This window comes from Trichosurus vulpecula, chromosome 5 (genome assembly GCF_011100635.1).
Source record: "Trichosurus vulpecula isolate mTriVul1 chromosome 5, mTriVul1.pri, whole genome shotgun sequence".
In the NCBI taxonomy this organism is placed as follows: domain Eukaryota; kingdom Metazoa; phylum Chordata; class Mammalia; order Diprotodontia; family Phalangeridae; genus Trichosurus; species Trichosurus vulpecula.
The window spans coordinates 296,519,171-296,545,210 of record NC_050577.1 but is presented as its reverse complement, the minus strand read 5'-3'; the positions used below and the strand labels follow the sequence as shown (position 1 = coordinate 296,545,210).

General features: G+C 48.9%; 1 protein-coding gene across 1 annotated transcript in view; it reads right to left on the bottom strand.

Annotated features, from left to right (window-relative positions):
- The window catches only part of LOC118852385 (TRIO and F-actin binding protein), a 71,191-nt gene extending 59,404 nt beyond the window's left edge, over window positions 1-11,787 (bottom strand). Inside the window, exons 1-5 of the mRNA XM_036762114.1 lie at window positions 11,665-11,787; window positions 7,052-7,191; window positions 3,131-3,365; window positions 1,264-1,402; window positions 42-309 (exon numbers count right to left, since the gene is read on the bottom strand). Of these exons, the coding sequence (XP_036618009.1) occupies window positions 42-309; window positions 1,264-1,402; window positions 3,131-3,365; window positions 7,052-7,191; window positions 11,665-11,787 (905 nt within the window). The remainder of the gene's footprint in view (window positions 1-41; window positions 310-1,263; window positions 1,403-3,130; window positions 3,366-7,051; window positions 7,192-11,664) is intronic.
- Between the last annotated feature and the right edge of the window lie 14,253 nt (window positions 11,788-26,040).

The window sequence follows — 26,040 nt, the reverse complement described above, 5'->3', positions numbered from 1 at the left end:
TGGTAATGTCCCTTTGGGTGGATTTATGGGGAGAAAAGGACCTGGTGGTGTCTCTTTGGGTAGATCGATGGGGAGATGAGGCCCTGGTAGTGTCCCTTTGGGTGGATCGCTGGAGAGATGAGGCCTGGGGTATGTCATGGTATGTGGTTTTTGTAGGACCAGGATTCCGTGATGTACTTCTAAGTCCACTTTGTAGACTTTGGGAGGCCTGGGCTGAATCCAGCTTGTTCCTTTCCAAGGAGAAGTAACCACTCTCACCATGAGACTTAGACTGGCTCTCCCTAGAACTATGGTTCCCATGACTAGGATCTGGAAAGAGAAGAGGGGGGATACTGGAAGACCAAAGGTACAACAAGGTGAGGCACTGGGCTGCATCACGGATGGGCTAACACCTTTTACCCTGGTGCATTCTCAGTGAAGAGCCCTACTAGTTCATGCTAGAGCCACTGGAGACTTTGAGATGATATCTGAGGAGGCCAGAGATTGGGACACAGTTCTTCATGTTAGCAGCTGACGTGACCTGAGCTCACTACCTTCATGTATTATCCACATCTATAAACAGGCTCCTATATCAGGATCATGGGATTTTGAGGAGAAAAGGACCTCAGAACAGAGAATGTCAGAGCTGGAAGAACCTTTGGACAGAGATTGTACTGACATCCCAGTAAGGTCTCTCCCAGTTCTGACCTTCCCTGTTCTAAGGCCCCTCCCAGCTCTGACCTTCCCTGTTCTAAGGCTCCTCCCAGCTCTGACCATCCCTGTTCTAAGGCCCCTTCCAGCTCTGACCTTCCCTGTTCTAAGGCCCCTCCCAGCTCTGACCTTCCCTGTTCTAAGGCCCCTCCCAGCTCTGACCTTCCCTGTTCTAAGGCCCCTCCCAGCTCTGACCTTCCCTGTTCTAAGGCCCCTTCCAACTCTGACCTTCCCTGTTCTAAGGCCCCTCCCAGCTCTGACATTTTCTGTCTCTGATTCCCTCCCCAAACCCTATAGAACCCAAAGACATAGTGATCACTTGTCACAGATGATGTCATGAGATTCCTGCTCAGTCTGGCCATGTCACCTTCTGACGTCCTTCCCAGATCTAAAATTCTGTGCCCTTGAACCCCCAGATTTCCATTCTTGATCTAGAACCATCCATCTGAGCTGGAATCCTGCAACTCTCCCCTTTCCAGAAAGGTACTTTAGCATCTCACCCTCCCCAGAAGAACCCCCTGAGCCTGAAACAGAAAGAGACCTTACCTTCCCTCCTGACTCCCAGAGTATCACCTGTGACTGATGCCCTGCAAACTGAGGATGTAGTCCTCCGGGGACTGTCGGCTCGTGCACGCTCCTGATGCCTGGCAAACATCACGATGAGCCCTTCAGAGTCCCGGGGCTTACTGAGCCAGTCAACAGCATCCAAGGCCTGCATGGGTACAAGGGATGAGGGATTGGGGGAGGGGGGAGCTTGGCTCAAGGGCCCCGATTCCAGGTTCTTATGGGGTCAGGGAGCATTGCCTAAACTGGGGGTTTGGGGCTCCTGGAGTGTTAAGAAGGGATGAGAAAATACGCCTCCCTCTCAGAATAGTGTGGCACTGGACTTGGAATCAGGAAGACCGAGGTTCAAATCCCATCCCTGTTACTTAGCTGTGTGACCCTGGACAAGTGGCTTAACCTCTTTGTGCCTTAGTTTCCTCATCTGTAAAATGAAGGGGTTGTAGTTAAAAGCTTTTCAGGACCCTGTGATCCTTTACAGAGGTGGGGGATAGGTGTGGAGACCCAAGTAATGTTTTGGTTAGTTTTTCTGAAGTGCTTTTAAATTCTTTTTAACAAGGCATGACTTGGTGGTACTAGATGCAAGAGGGGGTATGTTTACAGAAAAAGAATATATAAAAACAAGAAATACCAATGTAAATTAAAAATCTAAACAAATTAAATTAAAAAATAAACCCGGTTACAAAAAAGGAATGAAATCAACAAGTAATGATAAGCTGAAAAGAAATGAATTCCTAGTCTTTTTTTCTGGGCAATTAATTATTTATTAATTATGATTAGTGAATAATTAAGAAAAGGATAGCCAGTTGGCTTTCTCTTATAACCCAAAGATGAATCTTGGAGGCTACTCACTGCTTATATGCCCTTGGGAAAAAAAAAGCCAGATGCAAAAGGGGTCACCAGGAGGCCAACCCTAGGCACCCCTTAAAGATTGCATCCTGTTGTGTTAAGGAGTCAGAGGACCTGGGTTCAAGTCCAATCTAACTTTTGACATTTACTAACTTCATGACCTTGGGCTAGCCACTCTCTGGGCCTCAGAGGTGCCTTCCTGCTCCACATGGATGAGCCCAAGATCCTCTAAGAACCTTCTGTGATTCCCCAGAAGCCCACAGGGCAAAGTTCTGCCAAGGGTTTCAGATCCCTGCTGCTCCTGCCCCCACCTCCATTCCATTCTACAGACAAAAGTGTGCACAGAAAGTCTTATCTGTGTACTGGAGAGAGCCCCTAATTTGAAAAGCAGGGTTCAAAGCCAAAGGGAACCGGACAGACTCGCCCGGAGAATGAACTTGGCTGGAGGCAGGGAAACCCGTCAGGCTATTGGCTCTGGGATTCAGCCAAGAGCTCATGTTTCTGGAGCATCTTTCAAAGCATGTCTGCGTTTCTCATCTCCTTCTACCTTCACCAAATCCCATATGGTGGTGGTGGTGCAAATCCTTTTATACACAGGTCCTGTGATTTCACCAGGAGAGAGGACTCCCAGGTGAGGAAATTCCCTCTCCCAATGCAGATCCCCTACCTTGGGAACTTGAGTTAGCTTGGGGCACTGAGAGGTTACTGCTCATGGTCCCACAGCCAGTGAGTGTCACTGAAGGGACTTGAGCCTGCAGATCCCTAACTCCAAGCCCCTCCCCTCCCCTCTCTTTTGTCCCCTCTACCACAATGCTTCTCAGTCATTCCCATTTTACAGATGAGGAGAGAGACTCAGAGAGGGTAAGTGATTTGCCCATGGTTGCATGATAGAGTTCTGGTTTCACCCCTGGGCCCCTGGCTCCAAGTCCAGGGCTCCGTCCAGCAGGTCAGGCTGCGCCGGGGTGATCTGATGGGATGGACACAGCAGCTAGCCACCACGCACCCCCAGCTACTCCCTGCCCCTTCTCACTGCAGTGTCCGGGGTGCTGGTATCATCAGGACAGTGGGTGCCCGGGCTGTGGTCAGGGTTGATACTGGCAGTGGCTCCGCCGGCCCAGCTGTCCTCTGAAGAATTTCTCAACTGTGGGCTGGTCAGGCTCTCTAGGTAGGGCACCCCACCCCCGATCTCTTGGCCCCCGGGCTGGGCTGCAGGGCTCCCTGCCGAGGGGCTCTCTGCCGAGGGACGCTCCACTGGCACACCGACACTGGAAAAGACAGATACACAGCTATTCCAAAGACATGAAAGGCACTGTGGTATAAGGCACAGGGCAATGGACTTGGAGTTAGAAAGATCCCAGTTCAAATCTATCTTAGACATTTAATAGCTGTGAGTCTGAGCAAATCACTTAATTTCTCCAAGCCTCAGTTTTCTCATCTGTAAAATGACTCAACGGTTCCCTTCCATTTCTAAGTCAGATCCTGTGGCCCCTCCCCTTCTCAAAAAGAGACGGTGAATCGGGAGAAACAGAAATCTGTGTTACACAGATACTTATACACAACAACCCCTGTCTCTGACCTCCGGGGTTTCATGGGGGTGATGATGATAATGTTCGTAGTACCTTAGCACATCACTGTGGAACTGAGATGAGAGACAACCGGGACAATGGCCCTTTGCCTGACATCAGAACCAGGGAGCTGAGGAGCACCCTCCTTACTGCCCCCATCTGACAGATGAGGAATCTGACACTCCCGGGCTGTGCCCATGGCCAAGGAGCTAGTAAAGGTCAGAGCCAGGCTTGAAGTCCAGCATTCTGCACTTCTCCAGTGGGGGAAGTTGAACTATTTAAAATACAATAGTGAAACTTGAAAGGGGTCAGGCGAGTTCACTGGAACTTTTTTCCCCCTCTTCTTTCTTAAAAAAAAAAATCTTTATTCTAAAGGATGGCTGTCTGGGAGAGGGGAGGAAGAAATCAAGGCAAAATAAACACAAAAGATAATTAAACTCTATTTTAAAAAAATTCATCACCAGCTAATTTTCTCCCCCAAGCAGTTGTTGGGTTTTTTTTTTGAGGCAATCAGTGTTAAGTGACTTGCCCAGGGTCATACAGCTAGTGTCAGAGGCTGGATTTGAACTCAGGTCCTCTTGACTCCAAGTCCCACTCTCTATCTACTCTGCTACTTTGGTACCTATAAATATTTACATTTATCTTCCTCTATCAGCTGTTTCTGACCCATGGTAGACTTTGCTGTCCTGATTCATCTGTCTTCTCACTCCTCCCCCATGCCATTCCCCTTCTCTCATTAGAGATTCCTCTAGGGACCTCTATTTTGGGGGACAGGGCCAAGCCATCCCCACTTCATTCCCTTCCCGGCCAGGCTGCTAACTCTGACTCCACCATGCTCCAATATGGGCACCTTCCCTTCCCCTCCACCCTCTTTTCAGTTCCCTTTTCTGTGTCATCTTCCCCTATTAACCATAAGCTCCTTATTAATTATAATAATTGTAATAATTTCCTATTAATTGTAAGCCCCTTAAGGGTAGAGGCTTCCTTTTACTTGCATTGGTATTTTTGTGTTTGGCACAGAGCCTGGCCTGTCTGCCAGTTTCCTCCTTTGTATAAGGAGGAGGTTGGATGGGTGACCACAGGGTCCCTTTCAGGGACTTCAGGACTTCATCCACATATCTCTGGAATTGACAAAATGCCTAAGACTAAGACAAAGTTTCCGACAGATAAGTGACTGAGGATAGGACAGTTTTCCAAGGAAGAATTGCAAACCATTAATAACCATATGAAAAGACGGACTTGGGAAAAGCTGGTTCTGGAAATGCAATCTCACTCCCAACAAATCCCCCGAGACAATAAAAGACTGAAATAAGCGATGGTGGAGTCAGGCCCCCCCAGCCCCCAACCCGTCTGCTGCTGCTGGTGGAGATGCCCATTGGCCCAATGCTCTGCACCACAATTGGGAATTATGGGAGAAAAGTCACCAAACTGTTAAAAGGCTCCAACCCAGGGATCTCCCTGCTGGGCACATACCCCTGGGAGGTCAGAGATAGAAGGTAAGGTCCCTGATTGAGGCCCCCCCAAAACTGGAAACCTAGCAGATTCCCATCAGTTGGGAATTGCTGAACAAATTGTGTGAATCACAACAGAATGGAATTCTGCGACCTCACAAGAGATAACGACTCTAAGGAATTCAGAGAGAGGAAAAGTCAGCAGAATCAAGAGAAGGCTATGGTGGGACCACAATGGTGAGGGAAAGCGCTATTTCACAGCAGCTGGTCCCAGATTAAATGCAGTAAATGAATTTGTTCCAGATAAAGGCTGATGAACGCACCTCACTTTTCTTGGGGGTGGGGGTGGGGAGACTGGATGGGGAATGTTGCCCAGACAGGTGTGGGGGCTGGGCCCACTGGTTTTGCTTTAATTGTCTTTCTCCGGGAAGCTGGTCCTGGGAAATACAACCTCACTCCCAATGAGTGTGGTGTTAAAACAATCTATCATGAAAACCTCGAAAGGAAAAGAAAAGATGGGAGGGGTCAACTGAGTTGATGAGGGATGGGAGCCTCCAGTTTTGAGGAAAGGTCCTGGGATCCAGAATGAAACCTGACAAGTAGACAGCTCAGCCCTGGGGGCTGCCAAGCAGTGGAAGAGCCCAAAGGAGGGGCCTGCATGGGAGGGGGGCAAAGGGAGCATCTGGGAGAGACCGTCTGATGCAGTGAACTCGGGTAGGGAGAACGGAGAAATGTGATACGGGCTGTGCGAGACACCTCAGCTGTCAAGAGTTTGCGCCTGGAGATGCCCTCACTCTGGGGGAAGGTTTAGCCATGCCATGGGCTGGCTGGTAACAACCATCATAAGGGAGAAAGGGAGGCATGAGAGAAAGAATTTGACTCTGGACTCAAAGATCCTGGGTTCGAATTCTGCTTTGACCATTGGCTACGTAACCTGCCTCATCTTGAGCAGGTCCCTTACCCCTCCTGGGCCTCTTCTGTTAAATGGGGGAGTTGGACAAGGTGGCCTCTGAGGTCCCTTCCAGCTCTAGGACCCTATGACTTCTCTGGGTCTCAGTTCTCCCATCTGTAAGACGAGGGGGTTGGGCAGGGTGGCCTCTGAGGTCCCTTCCATAAGTCTCACTATCAGGAGAGGTGACCTTGGGCTCCAAAGGCCCAATAGAACACCGAGTCAGAAAGGTCCCATCCAGATGAAAATACCCAGTGTCATCTTGAGACAAGCTCATTGGAGGACATAGTCTGGAGCTGGAATAGACCCAAGGCCACCAAATCCAATGCCCCTTCCCTCATTTTTCAGTTGAAGAACCTGAGGATAAGACACTTGGCCTAGTATCTGATGCAGGATTTGAACCGAGATCCTCTGGACTCCAAGTCCAGGGAACTCTCTGCTCTATCATGCTGCCCAGAGTTTGTCACTGGAGAATTTTTGTATTTTTTTTTTGGCCACAACTCATGAAGAACATCAGGGGAGGTCTAATGAAATCATGGATCTCTAGGTCTGTGAAGCATTACAGCATCTACAAAATGTGTGTGCTCATCATGACTGTGAGTCTGGGCAGACCAAGAGTATTCTCCTCATTCTATCGATAAGGCTTAGGGTTAGTAAGGAAACACCAGTATTTGAACCGAGGTCTCTGAACCCTAAGTCCAGGGCTATGTCCAGTATATCACCACCTTTCCCAAAAGAGTGGGCAAGGAGGAAGGTGTTGGGGTGGGTGGGGGAGAAGCATGGCACCTTTGATAGCAGGAATCTGACCATAGAGCAGGGCTACTTGGTGCCCTTTGGGTGAGGGCATGGCTCACCAGAGGGCATGGCTAGAGCAGCCAGAAGAGGGAAGGGTTCAGGTTAAGGCTTCTCGGGACCAGCAGCATGTCCCCGAACACTCCCCCCACACACAGATAAGGTGACACTCGAGTCTCTGGACCAGGACCTACCTCTTAGCCTTTTGCTCAGGCCCAGTGGCCACTACCAACTCACAGCTGGGGGTCAAGATGCAGAGCGTGTCCTTGGGGTGGTGGAGACCTTGCTGCAGATCACAGTAAGGGGTCTCAGCCCCCACAGGTCTCCCTGGTTCCTGGAAGGGGAGAGGACAGGAGAGGGGTATCTCCTGAGACATGGAGGGGCAGGGGGCAGGCACCCAAATGTGGGGCTTAGTTCCTTCTATGCGGGCAAACGTGAGACTCTGTGTGTGTGTGTGTGTGTGTGTGTGTGTGTGTGTGTGAGAGAGAGAGAGAGAGAGAGAGAGAGAGAGAGAGAGAGAGAGACAGATATGATGCTGGCTGTGAGACACTTAGAAAGCTGCTTTCCCTTTCTGTGAAAAGAGAAGATTGGCCTGGATAGTCTCTGACTCCTGCACCTCCAAAGTCAGGGCATTGTGCTTACCCAGTGACATAACTGTGGTGTGCCTGGCAACCTGTACTGTGCTGTCATTATGGGTGGGGGGAGGGGGATGAGAGAAGGCAGAAGGGAGACAAGAAGTAAAGACAGGAGGGAGTAAGGAAAAGAAGGCTCATGGGACTTCAGAATGCCAAGACCTTAGAACAAGGAATGTCAGGGCTGGGAGGGGCCTTAGAACAGGGAATGTCAGGATGGAGGAGGGCCCTTAGAACAGGGAATGTCAGGGCTGAGGAGGGCCCTTAGAACAAGGAATGTCTAAGCTGGAAGGGCCTTAGAACAGGGAATGTCAGGGCTGGGAGGGGCCTTAGAATGGGGAATGTCAGGACTGGGAAGGGACAGAATAGGGAATGTCAGAGCTTGGAGGGACTTTAGAACATGGAATGTCAGAACTGAGATGGCCTTGGAACAGGCAATGTCAGAGGTGGGAGGGACCTTAGACCAAGGAATGCCAGAGCTGAGAGGAACTTCAAAACAAAATTTTAGTAATGTAGAACATCAAAGCTGAAAGAGACCTCAGAACGTGGAATGTTAGAATAAGGATGTCAGAATGAAGAAGGCTCTTAGGACACAGAGCATCAGAACTCAGGTTGGGGAGAGGGGAAACTTAGAAGGTTAGAATACAAGATAACAAGACCAAGCAGGACCTTGAAACATAGATATCAGAGCTGGGAGGAGACTTAGAACATAGAGCATTAGTACATAGAATATGTACTAACAAAAAATAAAATAATCATTAACACATAGGATATGTACTAATAAATCAGAACTGGGAGGGTGTCTTAGAGCATAAACTATCAGAGCTGGGAGGGCCTTTAGAACCCAGAGTGTCAGAGCTGGGGGGGCCTTGAGAACCCAGAAGATCAGAGCTGGGGGGAACCCTAAAATGTAGAATGTTAGAGCTACAAGAGACTCAAGAACTTAGAATGAGAGTTAAGAGGGCTGTTAGGTCATAGAATGTTAGAATGTAAACCGTGAAAGCTGGGAAGGAGCTTAAAATAGAGAACAAGGGATCTTAGAACATAGACTATGAGTACCTAGAATACCAAACTGTAAATCCTTCTGTAGAAACTGGGAGGAATCGTAGCACATAGAATGTCAGAAAATATATTACCAGAGCTGGAAGGGGTTTGAGGAAATAGAACATTAGAACCCACATGTGTTAAGAGCTAGAAAGAATCTCGTCTGGGGGTTCTTAACCCTTTCTGGGTCCCGGCCCTTCACAGAACCATGTTTTAAGAGCATTAATTATATAGGATGGCAAGGGAAACCAAGGATATTGAAACACAGGTCTGAGAGCATTTTAGAACAAGTTCAGAGAGACCAGGCTAAGAATCCCTGCTCTAGTTTAACACAGAAATGCAAACCGGGACCTAGATGCCAAAGGGCATCCCGGCAGTTAGTAGTAGAGGCAATATTAATTAAGGAACCGGGACTAAGCCAGAAGAGAAAAATGGAAGATGAGAGGAAAGGAGAACCCTGGGATGGGGAGGGTGGGGTGACAGGACAGGACACCTTATGGAGGCGTGAGGATTAGGGCTAATGGGGGTGGCAGGGCCTGGCCTTCCTCCCCTCTCCTGTCCAGTTGTCTCCAGGTCCTGGGTAGGGCCATGCCTGAGGTGTGGCCACTCTGGGCTCAGCCAGGGGGCCTCTAGTTAGTGCCCCACCCCAGCTCCCCCATCTCGTCCCAGGCCCTTGAGGAGCGGGGGAAGAGCCGGCCTCCCAGTGCCGCCCATCCCCTGCCCCGCCCCTTCTCTGGTTACCTTGGTGGTGAAGATGGGCTGAGGGCTCCGGGCAGGGCAGCTGTCAGCACCCTTGTCCCCCCAGGGGGCTCGATGCTCAGGCCCCCCACACTGAGGCCCTGACTCCCAGCCCCAACAGAGGTAGCAGTAACCCTAGAGGGGCTGGCCAGGAGGGAATGAGGGGCCCTCATTACTCTTTCATAAGCCGGAGCCGGGCCAAGAACAATGCCGCAAATGAAACCGCTGGAACTTGACACCTGCCGAGCTCACCTGAGGGCCCCAGGGAGCAGGGAGAGGGGCCCAGGGATACACATACACTACAGCTCCCCATGGGGACAAAGCCCAGTGCTCAAAGCTCAGATCCACTGGCCTCCCTGAATGTGGGAGCTGGGGGCAGTGAGGGCCTGACCCGAAAAAGAAGACAATGCCCAACTGTCCCCTGGGCTCTATTCTGGAGGAGCCACAGGCCCTTCGGCCTCTAGAGATGCCATTCACCAGCGCCCAGGCTGGAGCCAGCTCTCTGGGACTCTCTGCGGGCTCTCCAGCCAGGGAGGCCTTCCCGGTGTGAGGAGGAGGGGATGAGGGCCTAGGCTGGGTACAGTCTGTCCTAACCAGAGCCAGATCAGAATCAGAAGACGTCACTGGGTGGAGGCTGTCCCCAGAGGCCAGAGAGGAGGTTAGCCAGATGCACAGCTCACCCAGTGCTGGCTGGCCATGGTTTCACCCCACGGCAGTTACTGCCTCCCCTATCTTCTCCTCCTGCCCCCCTACCTGACCTTCAGTTCTCTCACTGATTTGGCACCCCGGCCTTCTTGTCTTCCCGTTTCTCTTCCTCCCTTCTTCTGGGGCTACGCCCTAGTTCCCCGAGAGAAGCAGGCTTCTCAGACACCTTCACGCCACCCTCCTACCCAGGGAACCAAAGAATTGCCGGCGACAGCCGCTGCTACCTGGGCGGCCCCATGATCCAGGTAGTCTCAGTTTCTCCTCCAAGCTCTGTCCCTAAAATCTCCTTTGTGTTTAGTGAGTGTCAACTTCTCCCAGAGGGTTAGACTAGGATTTCTGCAGCCGGCCTCAGGTCCAATAGTTCCAAGGAAGCTTGTTTCTCATGCCCCACCTCCAATCAGTTGGCATTTTTTAACCTCAGCTGGCCACTTCCTTCCTTCAAGCATGCTCCTGGGTCATCTCCCCAGCTGAGGCTCTCAGAATGCGGATCAGATGTCACCTCCTCCAGGCAGACTTCCTGATTCCTACCTCTTCCTTTGGCAGCCATTTCCCTAGAGTCCCTCGGTGGAATCCTTCCATCCCTCCAATCCGTCTCCACAGTCTCCGACGCTTATGTATGCCTGTGCTGGCAGGACTGAGTCATTTTTGAATCTCAGCATCCCTGGCTTGGAACGCAATGCCTCACACCTCCACAGAAGGTGCTTAATAGAAAGGTTTAAATGGCTGAGCCCCTAGGGTCCTACAGACCTGGCCAAGATTCCACGGGGGCTGACTGGGATCCCATGGCATCCTACAGGGATGCCATTCCCTGTTCTCAGGCCCTTCCCAGCTCTGACATTCCATGTTCTAAGCTCCCACCTAGCTCACTGGGAATCCCTAGAACCATCTGAATATTCTCTGGATGCTTCCCAAGCTTTGAAAGACTCCCCATGCAGAGCTGCGTCCTTGTAAAAAACACCAATTTCTTTCCCTTCAAAATTTCTCTGAAACTACTTTTCCTTGAATTGGGTGAATTTCTCTCCTTCAAGGACCATTTGCTTAAAACTTTGGCATCTGTTCCCAAATGTGACCACAAACACTATCAGAAAGAGCCTTGGGAATTCTCTACACCTGGTGCCCTGCTCCAGGTTCCTTGAATGTATTTAAAAACAAAAACCATGAAAGTTCCATGACTTTTAAAAGTTTGACGCCCCCTGGGTTAGAGGCCAGGGAGTCCCAGGTCCCACCCTAGGCAGTGGCCAGCTGGCTTTGGCAGACTCCATGGGCATGGACCTCAGCTCCTGGTACTAATGGAATGGGGGCAGGGATGTTTTAGAGGGGGTTTGGGATCAATGGGTCACCCAGTCAATCAAATGTTTTTTAAGCATCTGGTGATACAAGGACAAACCCCCAAACAGACTCTGCCCTCAAGGACCTTACATTTGGGGGTGGGGATGGGGGTGGACTACATGGCCTCCAGAGTGCTTTCTAATTGTTTTCCTAGCTTCCGTGATCACCTAATTTAACCTCTCCAATTTCCACACCCTTCTCAGATAAGAAAACTCATGTTGGAGAATTGACTTGGCCAAGGTCACATTGTGCATAGATGATAGGTCCAGGCTGGAATCCAGGTCTTCTGACTCAGGCATCTGCCCCTATTCCCTGTCCTCAATCCTTCAAACCTGGCTGACTTGATACAGCTGGCTTACCTGATGTGCGTTGGAGTTGTAGTGAGCCTCCTGGACCTCAGAACAATTTTGGCAGTGACTCTTTGTGAATGTACTGGCCTCAAAGTGCTTACATGGGACATTGTCTGTCATCTTCTCCATCATGGAAAAGATCAGGCCAGGACTATTCCTCAAGATGGGACCCCCTCACTGGAGGTCACCTAGAATGCATTAGGAAAGAGGACAGATGTCAGATATATCTGCTCCCAAGTGTCCTCCTCCCACTGTCCCATGTACACACACACACACACACACACACACACACACAGGTCTTCCATTGAACCATCAAGGGTATAATCTTCACCAGTGCCAATCATAGCCTCTTCATGATTCAGAAGGTGACTTCATGAATGACTATGTGCAAAAAAGAAAAAAAATCCCCATTTGAGAGCCAGCCATCTGTGAGGTGGGGCTTCTTAGCTAGGTTGGTCATTAGACAAGCCAGGCCCCAGCTCCAACCTGTTCTAGCCTGGGAGAATCAGCCAACACTTGCACCTGGATGGTAGAGCCTTCTAGAGCCAGGCTCATCTCTGGGCTGTGATGAGAAATTGGAGGATGGCTTTGGGGGAAGAAGATACAGGGCCTAGAGACACTCTGTGTGGTCACACAGACAGTCCAGACTAAAAGGAGAAGACTTTCCTCCTATCCCTGCCTGTGGACAGATTTGTAGGGACTGTTTGGATCTGGAGTCCCTTTGAAAGTGTGGAAGGGAACTGCCTTCTACAGAATCATAGGATGTTAGAGCCTGAAGAAATTTTGGAACAGAGATCAGTGCTGGAGAGACCTTAGAACAGGCAAGGTCAGAGCTGGGAGGGCTCTGAGAACCGGGAATGTCAGGGCTGGGTGGGTGGGTGGGGGCCCTTAGAACATGGAATGTCAGAGTTGGGAGGAGCCTGAGAACAGGGAATATCAGAGCTGGAATGAAGCTTGGAAGGAAGACCTAGGAGGGACCTCGGAACATGAAATGTCAGGGTTGGATGGGAGCTTAGAACCAAGAGCTGGGAGGGACCTTGGAACTAAGAATGTCAGAGCTGGAAGGTAGCTTAGAACCAAGAATGTCAGAGCTAGGAGGGACCTTAGAACATGGAATGTCAGAGTTGGGAGGGGCCTGAGAACATGAGATGTCAGAGCTGGATGGGAGCTTAGAACAGGGAATGTCAAGGCTGGGAGGAATCTTAGGTATTATTTAATAGTCCCGTCCCGTCCCACCCCCCAACCCTTCATTTTACGTAGGAGGAAACAAGTCACACAGAGGTGGCAGCTGGCAGCTAAGTTTCCCAAGCAGCAGCCTCCTCCCTCCCTATCCTCCTTCCAGTCATCTCTGCAGTGTTATCCTAGATCTCTATCAGAAGCAGGGTCATTGACCAACAGGCCCAAGAGGAAGCCCAGGAATTCCTCCAAGACTTGCTGAGATTATCTTGGATTTTCCAGAGTAGGCAGGCAGCAGCCCTTCCGAACCCCAGCCCAAAGTCTTTCTCCAGTATCAGGCTGCCTCTCATATCCCACACCAAGTTCGCCTTTATAAATCCCTTTCATTTATAAATCCCATTCCTCCCAGGCACAAGTTGAGCCAGGCTCTGCCGCACTGCTGGGCCAGGAGATCCAGAGCAGCCCAGGGTCCGCCAAACCCCAGATAGCGCTCACTGGCAGAACACAGGCAAGCCCAGCCCCTCTGCTTACAAGGAGGCTCTGGGGCACCAGGGCTGGAAAGGTGCCTCCCTGCTGGCCCAGGCACTGATGGGCAACAACAACCATAATATCTGTTGCCACAGCCCTCCAAGGGTGATAAAGCTCTGACCTCAAAGCAAGCAGAGCAAGGGTTAAAGGCACCATTTCAAAGCCAGGAGCAGGGTCTTTGGAGTCAGAAGACACGGGTTCTAATCTGAGCTCTATTACTTTACCTGGGTGGCCTCGGGAAGTCTTAGTTTTCCGAAGCCTCAGTTTCCCCCTCTGCAAAATAAAAGAATCGGACCGGATGCCCCCTTCCTTCCCTCCAGCTCTTCAAGTGCGAGTCTGTGACTTGCCCAGGACGGCTCCTCCAGTAGATGCCAGGGGCAGGGTTACAGCCCAGGCCTCTCCTGACTCCAGAGGCAGACTCTTTCCGTACCCCCAACAAGCCCCTGACGAATTTCGGGACAAGCTCTTGGGCCTGGGGGCCAAGGACTGGCCCTCCTCCCCCGGGATCCCTGGGGTACCATCCTACCAATGACTGGGAGGGACCAGGACTTGTCCTGAGGAGAGCTGGACGCCAGTCCTCCGTTGGGGGTCCTTCCCGCCCCCAGGATCTACCGTGCCATCTCTCCCCCTCCCCCCTTATTGGGCTACCTCCGGGTCTGGAATGCCATTTCCTCTTCCCCTCCCCTCCTTCCACGCCCTCCTCGTCCTCCTAGCCCAGCCAAGGGCTGCGTGCAGCAGGCTCACTCCCTGTCCTCTCCTCTTCCGAGAGAATAAAGAGCCCGGCTGCCCGGGTCACCCAAGAGCCGGCCCCACACCACGTACCCCAGCCCAGAGTAAAAAAAAAAAATCTCTTTAAAGGGGTTTGCACAAACGCAACCCTTGCTGCTAAGCGTCCTTTGCAAAGGACTTGGGATTTGCAATGAACTATTAAAAAGGCCCCCGGGAGGAATCCGTCCCGGACCCTGGGGGGAGTGAGCATCATTCCAGGCGGTGCACTCACCGCTCCCCATACCGGCTCCTTCTGCTCATCCCGGAGCTCGCTTTATGCGTGCAGCCCCGCCTCCCTCCAGCCCTGCCACCGGCCCCCGTACCTTGCACTTGTCTGGGAGCGCACGCCCCAACTAAGCCCAGAGCTCTAGCTCTCTCTTTTTTTTTCTTTTTCTATCTTTTTTTTTTTTTTTTTACACAATGAATCCAAACGTTCCCCGGGAGGGGAAGGAGATAGGCCACTCCCCCCTGCCAGAATTCCATAGGCTCCATCTAGGAGACATCTTTGCATGCAGCCCTCCCCATTGGCTTTTTTGTGGGCGGAGGCGCGGCCTAGGCGGGGCCCCTGAAAGCCGCCTCCCGGGCGCCGGGCAGGCAGCTAATTTGGCCTCGGGGCAGTGGGAAAGGCTGGTGGTTTGGGCAATCTGCCCAGACTGCTTGTCCAGTGGCTGCGATTTGACCCGAGGGGTCCTCCGGCGGAAGGGGTGGGCGGGGTGAAGAGAGGGCCCCCAGAGGGCAGCCTGATGCCCTTTTGATCTCCTCGCGGGTCCAAGTAATTGTCTGTTCTCCCTCACCTGCCTCCGCCTCTGCCCTTGACCGAATTGGAGAGGGGGGTTGGTTTGACTCTTGGGTGTAGCTCAGTGGAAAGAGCACCGGAGGAGGTTAGGGGAACATCGTTGAAATTCTGGCTATGACACTTACACATCTGTACCTCTCTGGACAACTTCCTTCCCGTCTCTGAGCCTCGATTTCCCCTTCCGTAAAATGGAAGACGTGAGACCAAGTTACATCTAAAGTTCAGTATTCCACTGGCAAACAAAACATCCAACCGGGTGTCCTGCGGAGGAAAGAGTGTGGAGATCCCAGCTCTGTCCCTGGGCCCCTCAGGTGTAATAGAAAGGAAGGAGTTGGGTTGGACCACCTCCCAGATACCTCCCAGTCACCATTCTAGGCTTCCTCCCAGGTCAGGTATTTTATGTTCTAACATTCTCTGTTCTAAGGTCCCTCCCAGATCTGATATTCTAGGATTTTCCCCTTTCTAATTCCTACCGTTCCTTCAAAGCCTAGCTCAGTACTTACTTCCTCCAGGAAGCCTTCCCATCCCTGTATGCAGCTCATTCAACAATCGATAGTATTTCTAGTACTGACAAGGCTCCAGGTATGGCCCACAACAGACCAGGCTACCTGGCCGAGTTCCTCTAAAGGCTCATCATAATCTCATTGACCATGAAGTAATGAAAAATGTTCACTCAGACAGATGGCACGGTGTGGTAGTAAGAGCCCTGAATTGAAATCACTGGACCTGAATTAAGTCTAGGCTTAGTCCCTTAGTACCTGTGTGACCTTAGATGAAAACCCTCCCCTCTCTGGGCCTGCTTCCTCATCAGTAAAATGAAGGGGTTGGATTTGATGGCCTCTGAGGTCCTTTGGGCTTCAAATCTATGATTTTATAATGATCATTTTCTGGGTGCACAGGGGTGGGAATTTGCTTTAATGGAGGGAGGAATTGGTGAAATCAGGGAGGAAGTACCGAGTCCTTCACTAGATAAAGTAAGGCAGGGAGGGGAAAAGTCCACTTCAGTCATGGTCCTGTAGATCTCCCATTCTAGTGGAGACAAGAGCATTGGAGAAGATGCTTTCCTGTGGGAGGCTACGAGAGTGGAGAGGTTGTTACCATCTGAGAGATTAGGACAGATTTCCTGGAGGAAGTAAGTGCCTTCTTTGCCTGGCTTGGTAATGATCTTGGATACTCAGAGCACACTCCCTGTTGGGTCTTACTGGGCTGTAGGGGCTGTGAGGTGGAGCCTAGCAAAGGATTATATCTATTATACTAGGACTAGTCTCCACATCAGACCAGCCTCTGGGGAGAGGAAATTTTCAAACCCAGCAGCTCCTGGAGACCATGTCCTCAGAGAGAGATTCTGATCTATCTGCCTGCCTTTGTGGACTGAAGAATTAAAAAGCTGGATGGGCAGGATGGACATAGGAGGCTAGGTGAATGGTGGGTGCTATGCGCAGGAACTGTGAAGTCAGCAGAAAGAGCAGGTGTATCCGGGCTAAGTTTTGGAGGTGTTGAGTTTGAGATGCAGGGAGGGTGGGACATTCAGGTGTGGCAGTCTGGAGCTCAGGAGAGAGGTAAGAATATGGTGGTCTACTTGACCATATAGCTATTTGTTATAAGAGAGAGGGAGGGAAGGAGGAAGAAGAAGGAAGAGAAAAAGAAAGAGAAAAGAAAGGAGGGAAGAAAGGAAGAGAAAAGAGCAACAATAAAACATTTAAAATGATACATAGAAGAAAGCAAAATATTCAGAGGGGGATCACAAACAGGTATTGTTACTACTTTGATAAATTGAACATACAGTTTCAAGAGACAAACTGAATGATAGTGGAAGTTTGCAGGTTCTTTACGATTGTTTGTGATAAAAAAAAGGAAGTTTAGCCTTTAAAAAGGAGAGGTCCGGACTGCAGAGATTTGGAAGGCATGTGAGTGGAGGTGGTAGTTGAAACCCTAGGGATGAACATGATTGTTGAAGGAGTGGAGTGGTGAGTTGAGGACCAAGGAAAGGGCTTTGGGGAGCATCTAATTTATGGAGTCAGAAAAAGAAAGAGAAGCCAGGGGGAAAAGCTGAAAAATTCACTGAGAAAGGTAGGAGGTAAGCAGGTGAAGAGGGTGTTTCTGAGGCTAAAGCAGAGGAGGGTATAGGAAAGGGGGTGATCAGCAGGCTGCAGAGAGGGTGAAGAGATTGAGGATTCCAAAAAGGCCACTGGGTTTCAGTCAATAAACATTTCTTAAGTACCTACTATGTGCTAGGCACTGTGCTAAAAAACCATTGGTGAAACAAATAAAAATGACAGCCCCTGCCCTCAAGAAGTTTCCAATCTAATGGAGAAAGACGACGCTAAAAAAGGAATCTAAAAATGGGGAGAGGAGAAGGGAAAGTACCCAGCATGGGTGGGGTGAGGGGTGGAGAAGCCCAGAGGAGTGTGGACAAGCAGGAAAGAAGAAGGTAATCGGGAAGTGGTCATTGGGAAGTCATTAGAAACCCCGAAGAGAGAAGGTTCACTCAAGACACACTGCAAGGAGGTGAGAAGAGATGGAATGATAAGGAAGTGCCTACGACTTTTAAATTTTATTTTTTAAAGGAAATCACGCTGTCAAGGGGTGGAGGGAGATAGAGCAGGAGGAAAAGCCCATAGAGAAGGACTAAGTTCCACATGTTTGAATGGATGGAAGTATGATTGTTTTTTTCCTGACTGAGGAGACATGGCCATGTTTGTAGGCAGATGAATATGAGTCAGGGAAAAGGGGGAGTTTGAAACAAAGGAGAAATATGACTTTGGAAGACTGAAGGGAAGTGTGTGTTTAGCCTCGGGTCAGAAAGGTGCCAGCTCTGGATCCAGAATGGGCATACCTCATTTATTACAAAAAGCCCTGCTTTTTTGGGCTGCTGAACTCCGTTCCTTGGTTACAGGGGAGGACTCTGGGTTTGGGTTTGGTGTTTTCTGGAGGGAGGAGTAGCAATGATCTTTTGAAAAGAGGATTAATAAGACTACAGAGAATGCTTGGGAGGAAGACGATGGTTAGAGCAGAGACCTGAAGGGCGAAGGATGAAAGGGCTCCTGGACACAGGAAAGCAGTTTTCTTGGGGATGGAGGGCAGGAGGAGAGACTAGGTCGGGAAACAAGCTTGGAGGGGAGAAACTGAGGAGGCTGCCCCAGCAAGACCTCAATATTCTCATGGATACACGAATCGACTGTACTGTACCGGAGCCCCGCTGCTTAGAGCTGCCTCTGCTTCCAGTGGGGGCAAAGCTGGGCTTGCTTCACTGTTTTGTTAATTGTCTAGACTTAAGAAAGAGGTGGAGAAAATGGTAATGATGTGGATTGAACTTAAAATGTTCCTTTTTTCCCCTGTTTTTAAAGAACCCATTGTTAAACATTTGCCAGTACACCCCAGAAGCCAGACCCTGTGTTTAGTTATTTTGCTTATATGTATTTTTTTTTCCACTAGGAAGGGTTCTATTCGGGGAGGGTGAGTCATTGGGAAGTGACAGAGATTTTTTTTTAAAGCAGCAAAATTTAGGACACTAACGCACTGTTAGTGGAGTTGTGAACTAATCCAACTGTTCTGTAGAGCAATTTGGGGCTATAAAACTGTGCACACCATTTGACCCAGCAATATCCATACTAGGTCTATGTCTCAAAGAGAAGCACCTCCTCCTCCCAAAAAGGACCTCTGTCTACAATAATATTTACAGCAGCTTTTTTTGTAGTAGCAAAGAATTAGAAATAGAGGGGATGGCTATCAGTTGGCAAATGGTTGAATAAACTGTGGTAAATGGTTGTAATAGAATACTATTGTCCTATAAGAAATGATGAGCAGGATGGTTTCAGAAAAACCTGGGAAGACTTATATGAACTGATGCAAAGTGAAGTGAGCAGAACCAGGGGAAGGTTGTACACAGTTGTAGCCAGAATGGACTTTGTTTTCTTTGAATGACTCAGCTCGCCTCGTTGAGCTTCCCTGGATGCTGGGGCTTGCTCTTCCGGGGCAGGACCAGAGCTTCCTGTGTGATGAGTCGCGGCGCTGGCTGAGGGGAGGTGTGTTAACGTGGTCTACGCTGGGGGAGGGGCCAAGTCAAGAACCAATCGGCCCTGGTCGTTCAGGTGGCGCTTGATGATGTCAAAAACTCTATAAGAGGGGAGAGGACAGCTTGAAGATCCTCCTTTCCTTTTCCGGTTGGAGCCAGAGACACCTACAGCCGAAGCTGAGCTGCCGGTAGCAGAGCTGACTGGAGGCTAGTGGGTAATCTTCTTACCGTAGAGGGGAAGCATGTATACGATTTTGCCTTATACCATCTCGCTTCTCTGTGGCCTTCTGATTACCCTTGTAAGGCGGACTTATTGGGCCTGGAAGCTTTTGATGAAAATATCAAAATGGGGACGCTGGTTTGTGGGCTTGTTATTGTGGAGTGTAAATACATGCTTTAGTTCTCCTGCCTTCTGCCTAGAGAATTCCTTATATCCTGCGGTTCCGGACCTTTTAGGCACATATGAGATTCTCTTTGAAATCATAAATTCTGCCTTCCTAATATAACAGTAACAGCAACACTGTATGATGATCAATTGTGAAAGCCTTAGCTATTCTCAGCAATACATGGATCTAAGACAATTCCAAAGGGTTTATAATGAAAAATGCTATTATCCACCTCCCGAGAAAGAACTGATACAGTCTGAATGCAGATCAAAGCATACTTTCTTTTTTTTAATTTCTTCCTTTTCTTTTCTGGTTTTTTTTTTTTTGGTCCGTTCTCTTTTGCAAAGTGGCTAATATGGAAATATGTTTTGCTTGACTGCATATGCATAATCTATATCTAAGTACTTGCCTTCTTAAGGCGGGGGAAGGGAATGGAGGGGAGGGAGAGAATTTAGAACTCAAAAATTATAAAAAATTAATATTAAAATTGTTTTTATATGTAATTAAGAATAAAATAAAAACATTCTTAGAATATTAAAAATAAAAATAAAGAGCAGCAAAAGGTCCCTTTTTAAAGAATTGGGGGGGGGCGGATGGAAGAGTAGGAGGCGATTATCAGAGAAGGAGGTGACTTCATGGTATTTGATCTCTTACTTCTCTAGTCTTTACTGTCCCTACTTGTTGGTTTTGTGCCATGAGAAGAATCCTGGCATGATGGCTAGAAACTGCCCTTGGAGTCAAGAAGTCCTGGGTTCAAGTTCTGAATTTTTTTTCCACAGCCAAAGAAACACAAAGTTTATTAAAGATTCACCATAATGAGTAGTCTTAAGAAATCTCACCATTTGTAATGCTTGTTTTCACAAGTGGGACAGATTCAATCTACAGACATAGATTGAATCTGTGTGAGGTAAATAAAATGTGAAGACTTCACAGGGAAGATATGTACAAATATATATATATATATATATATATAGATATATATAATCTATATTTATACTAAGAAATATTTAAAAAGCAAGAAATACGGAAATAGGGAAGTAAAAAAAAATTCTGAGGCCATGAGAGTCTGATGGCTCAGTCTCTGGGAAAGTTTACCCTGAAACTTTTTGTTCTTTCTTCTGGTTCTGGTTTAAAGATTTGCTCAGTAAGGATAGGTTCACTGTGACCTGTTTTCCTTTGCTGTAAAAGTACTATAAGAGAATGGAAAGGGTCTCCTCCCTCCCCTTATCCTATTCTCCTTTAGATTTATAGATGTCACTTCAGTTGTAATCATTAACTAAGGCAATGGGAATTGGAGTTTCTGTGCCTCAATTTCCTGATTCTTTGTCTAGCTTCAGATTGTAAGCCCACCTCCCAGCCAATGGTGAGAAGGGTCAGAGGTAGGCAGGAATTCTCTTGTGTTAGCTATAATTATGGCTGCTTTGCCCCTTGTAAAGTGCCTCCATTGCTGGATTTGTTCTAGCAGGGGATGCTCAATTCTCGAGAATTGAATAAAATAATTTCTGTTCCCACCCTGAGATGGCTTCTTAGTATAAATTTAATTGGTGAGGGTCTTTCATCCCACACAAATCTGGGTGCCTTCACGGAGGCCACATGTAGCTTATATACAGAAAGATCATGGGAGGAATTGAGGGGTGGTCATGTAGTCCGGGGTGACTAGAGGAGGAGTTTAGGGAGAGTCTTGAGGAGGAGTCTAAGGAGGATCTTGATGGGACTGGGGTGACTAGAGGTCTAGGAGTGAGATTAAGGGTGAGAAATAGCTAAAGGCCACCTGAAGATAACAGACAATACAGGGCTAGGCTAGTTTAAGGGTAACAGAGATTTGGGCCTAGCAATAAGGAAAGGCTTATGGCCTCAGGCAAAGGCCAGAGCTAGTGGGAAAATTCAAAGAGAGTTCAAGGGGGTTCCCAGAGACTGTACCCCAATAGGTTCAAGGGGTTCCCAGAGACTGTACCCATAATTCACCCCTCAAATAAGTGGGACCCAAATTCTTTTGGGGTCAGGGAAGAAGGTCTCAGCTTCTGAAACTGCTTCCTGCTGGCAAGGGGTATAGATCTGTCCTTGCCTCGATGGGTCCAGTTCAAGGGGTACGTAGTCTGAGCAATCATCTGGAAGTTGATGACTTGAAGCCTGGAGGAGACAAACCTGGCATGGAGGTTAAGCAAACAGGGACCAAACAGACAGTATGAGTATAGAGAAAGGACAATTTCCCTGGCATAACCCAGGGGGCAGGGATTTGACCTCTATGGTGTGGTGGAGAATGACTATTGTGTACCTAGCTCTCCTAACCACTTATTCTGTGTACCACACTGCTTTGGGGTTCAGGAGTGTGTAGCACACCTGAAGAATTAGGTCAGAGGTTTCTAAGAACAAGGTTTGATATTTGGTGAGCCTGTGCTAGCCAGCCACTAGTGGCTCTCTGCTTCCAGGATGCTCTGAACTCAATGGGGAGTCAGAACTTCTAAGGGCTGGTCAACTAGAGGTTTAGAAGCTTCGTCAATTACAGTGGCTGTAGCAGCCAGGGAATCTAATTGTTCTGAAAAATAGGCAACTGGCTTAGGGTCAGGCCCTAAGGACTGGACTAGGACTCCCAAAGCCTGTCCTCTCCTTTTATCAGCATACAGAATGAAAGGTTTTTCTAGATTGGGTAGAGCTATTGCTGGAGTGGTGGTCAGTTTAGTTTTCAGTCTTAAAAGCTTTAGATTGGTCTGGGCCCCACTCTAGAGGGAGTGAGTCAGGGCTTTGAGTAGCAATTAATGGTTGCAGTCCCTCCCAGGCCTTGCGCTTAATTGGATATTGAAGGCAATGAGGGAACACTTTAAGATCTTGGAGGCAAACTACGGCTGGGGTGGAAGTAGCTCACCCAGGAATTCCCTGATCCCAAACAATTGGCTCAACTGTCTCCCACACTTCCAGGGGAACATGGGGAGGTCTGGTGAACAGAGAGAAAATGGAGTTATGAGGTTTAGCTAGAGAAAATTGGATCCCAATTTCACCATCAGGTCCCTTCCCAACAAGGGGCAGGGCTAGAGGAAAGCATAAGAAAGGAGTGTTCAAACAACAGATCCTCAAGTAGGATGGGGAGGGGGTATGTCTGGAGACATCCCTTAGTTTCCCCTTCTATGCCCATGACCCTACTGTTTGAGGGGTAGGTAGGGCCAGAGTAATTGGTTAAAACAAGAACATAGCCATGATAAAGTGGGTAACCTTACCTTTTGCCTTGATTTTGCCCGGGGCTGGGTGAAAGAGGTAGAAAAAGTGGAAGCACTGTCAAGCCCCAGGCTTTCCCCTCCCTCTGAGTCTTGAGAATACTAGAGGGCAGGGTACTGGGAGGTGGCTCTACCACTTTTCCAACCTAGGGGATAATCCTTCCTCCAGTGTCCCATGCCATGCTGTGCATGGTCCTGGAGGTGTCGATCCTGGGGGCTTCCTCTGGAGGGGGGGTGTCCTAGAGGGACAATCATTGGACCAGTGACCCTCCTTGTGGCACCAAAAGTAGATTTCCCCACTGCCCAAGTTGCAGGGCTTCACCTGGGGGGGCTTCCTCTGGAGGGGTGCTCCTTGGGTCTTTTCCTGGCCATGGCAGCAGCCAAGAAGTGAGCATGTTCTCTGTCTCTAGCCCTTTCCCTGCATTCTCTTTCCTCTGCTGCAACCAATTTTCTGTTGTTAAAGACTCCAAAGACTGTCTTCAGTAATTGGGCCTGAGGTGTTTGGGGTCCCCTCACCAATTTTTGCAGTTTCCTCCTAATATCTGCGGAAGCCTGATTAATGAAATACATGCTAAGTATTGCTGCCCCTTCAATAGAATCAGGATCCAGATTTGTATACTTCTTAATCGCTTCCACTAGCCTGTCTTAGAAAAGAGCAGGGTTTTCCTTTTCTCTAATTTCCCTAATTTTTTGAAAATTTATTTGCTTTTGAAATGCTGTTCTTAGGCCTTTCCTCTATCTTTCCTCTTTCCTCTATCCTCTCTCTTTTGATAATTCCATCCTGGGTCACTAGTGGAAAGAGCAGCTGTTCCTGGGGTGTATTTTATGGGATTATTGCTAGCCAATCTATCCCCAAATTTTTGGGCTTGTTCCCAGATTCTCCTCTTCTCCTCAGTGATAGAACAGATAGAGAAGAGGACATGCAAATCACCCCAAGAAAGTTCAAATTGTAGGGACAAATCCCTAAAACCCTCAGTAAACTTAGTGGGGTCTTCTGAGTATCTCCCCAGTTTCTCTCTAACCTGAATGAGATCCAAAATGGAGAACGGAACATGCACTCTAATTGTTCCTCTGTGTGAGACAGGCAGTCCCTCAGGGGAAAAAAAACCCTGAAGGTGAGGTAGGGATGGGGGAACTTGGAGAGGGAGATAGAAAGTTCCATTTCTTGTGATGGAGGGGCTGGAGAGTGCTGGCTGATCTGTATTAGACCGCAAGGCAGGGGGAGAGGTGGGGGCAATCAGGAGGGCAAGGGAGAAGATCGTCTGGTACCTGAGGAGGGGTAGAGATCAGAGGGGGAGATACCAAAGAGACCTGAGTGGCTGCCACCTCAGAGAGAGGGGCCAGGGGAGGAGGTAGTGCTGGGCAGGGCTTGAGGCTGGAACCTGAGTAGGGGTTGCCTCGGGGGTAGGGCCCATGGTGGTAGATATGGCTGGGCCTGCAGTAGGGGCAGGCCCCAAGGCCAGAAGCTGAGTAGGGGTCCCCTTAGGGGAAGGGGCTGCAGAGGGAGGCACCTCAACAAGACCCATGGCTGGCACCTGAGCAGCAGGGGTCACGAAGTAGGGAGGGGCCGTGGGAGGAGATGCAGGGTAGGAGAACTGGAAGGTGAAGGGGGCAGGAAAAGAGGGGGGTTGAGCTAGAGGAAAAGGGAAGGGAAACCAAGGGAAAGAGGGGGTGACCAAGGAAGGGGGAGCACAGGAAACAAGAAGACTTGGGGGAAGCAGGAGGAGGGGTTGGGGACGAAGCCCTGGGGGCCATAAGGAGGTCATTCAAAATGTCCTCTTGACCTCCATTGCTCCTTTGTGAGGGGGCTCTGGCTATGAGCATCTTACCATCTTTTCTGAGAACGGTTTCAAGAGAGCTTGACAAAGGCTGTAGGAAATTTCTCTCCATTTTCCTTCTCAGTAGTAGGACAACTCTAACTGAAAGAGAGTATTATATTGTAAAGTCCCCAAAGTGGGCCATGCTTCGTGGCCTTCTAGGTGATACTGAAGCCAAACAGTGTTGCAAAAGAATAACAGCTTTTTCTTTTTAAGTTCTTCAGAGAAACTAAATATTTTCCAATTTTGTAAAAGACAACCCAAAGGTGAATTTTGGGGGATTGAAAAGGATTGACCCATTATGGTTGTTCTCCATAAAGGAGAAGCTAGGAATAAACATCAAAACAAGACAGAAAAAAAACAAACACAAAAAAGTACCTGGTTTTCCCAACTCCCTAGTGCGGAGAAAATTGAGAAATTGGGCATGCACTTCCGGATAGGGCATCCATCCTTGTCCTCTATGCTTCAGAAGATGTGCCCAGGTCCATGGCCTTGAACAGAACCACTAGACCGAGAACCTGAGAGTGTCAGGCTGAATACAAGACAAACCTGAAGCTGTCTGCTTTAATGGGACCTGGGAAGTCAGGCCCAAAAAGCACCTTCAAAGCACTTGGAGGGTGAGAAAGGGATAGGGAGAGGGGGAGGCTTACAAACCTTCCAGTCTTGACTGGAGAACTTGAGATCAGCAGTATTCCCAGTGTCAGGGAACCAAAATGATGAGGTTAAGGAACCATGTTTTTAGGGGTGCTTGAGACCCCAAAATACCGACATGCCGGGTTCTGCCAAATGAATTCGACTCAAGCCTTCTCAACCAAGGAAAACAACGTTTATTAAAGATTCGCCATAATCGGTAGTCTTAAGAAATCTCAGGATTTGTGATGCTTGTTTTCACAAGCGGCCAGATTCAATCTACAGAGCGAGATTGAATCTGAGCCCAAGTTCTGCCTTTTGATGTCTACCCTAGGCTTCTAACTGATTTCTCTGCCTCAGTCTCTTGCCACTGCAGTCCATCCTCCCCACAACTGCCAAGGTGACTTGTCTGAAGGCTAGTTTGGACCTTGCTCAGTGAGCTCTAGAGGGCTGCCTATGACCTCCCTGATCAAACATCAAGTCCTCTGATTAGCCCAACTTGGTGCCTTCCTTTTCTTCCAGTCTCTTTACACTCGATTCCCCTCTCTGTCCTCTGCCATCTGGCTACACTGGCATCCTGGCTCTTCCACCCCCATGATTCTCTACCTCTTCCCTTTATCCTTCTTGCCTGGAATGACTCCCCCTTCACCCTGGCTTCTTAGATTGTCTGGCTTCCTTCAAGACTCAGCTCAATGTCCACTTTCTCCTCAGGGATTACCTTCTAAGCATACCAGAGATATCTTGTCTTTACAGAATTTTTTCCATGTTGTCTCTTTCATTAGATTGTAGGCCCTTTGAGGGCAGGGGCCCTGTTTTTGCCTTCCTTTGTATCCCTAGCACTAAGTATGGTACCTGCCTGACACATAGTAAGCACTAAATTAATGCTGGGTAATGGATTTTAAACTTTTTTTGTTTTTAAAAAAGTTGAACACTAAAAAATTAAAATTAACACTAAACAAATAAGACTTGTGAGTTCATTGGTACTGGAATCTCCAGGTAAAGAAACTTCCTCAACCAATGTAGACCTGCACCTGCAAACCTCGTCTTAGAGACTCAACAG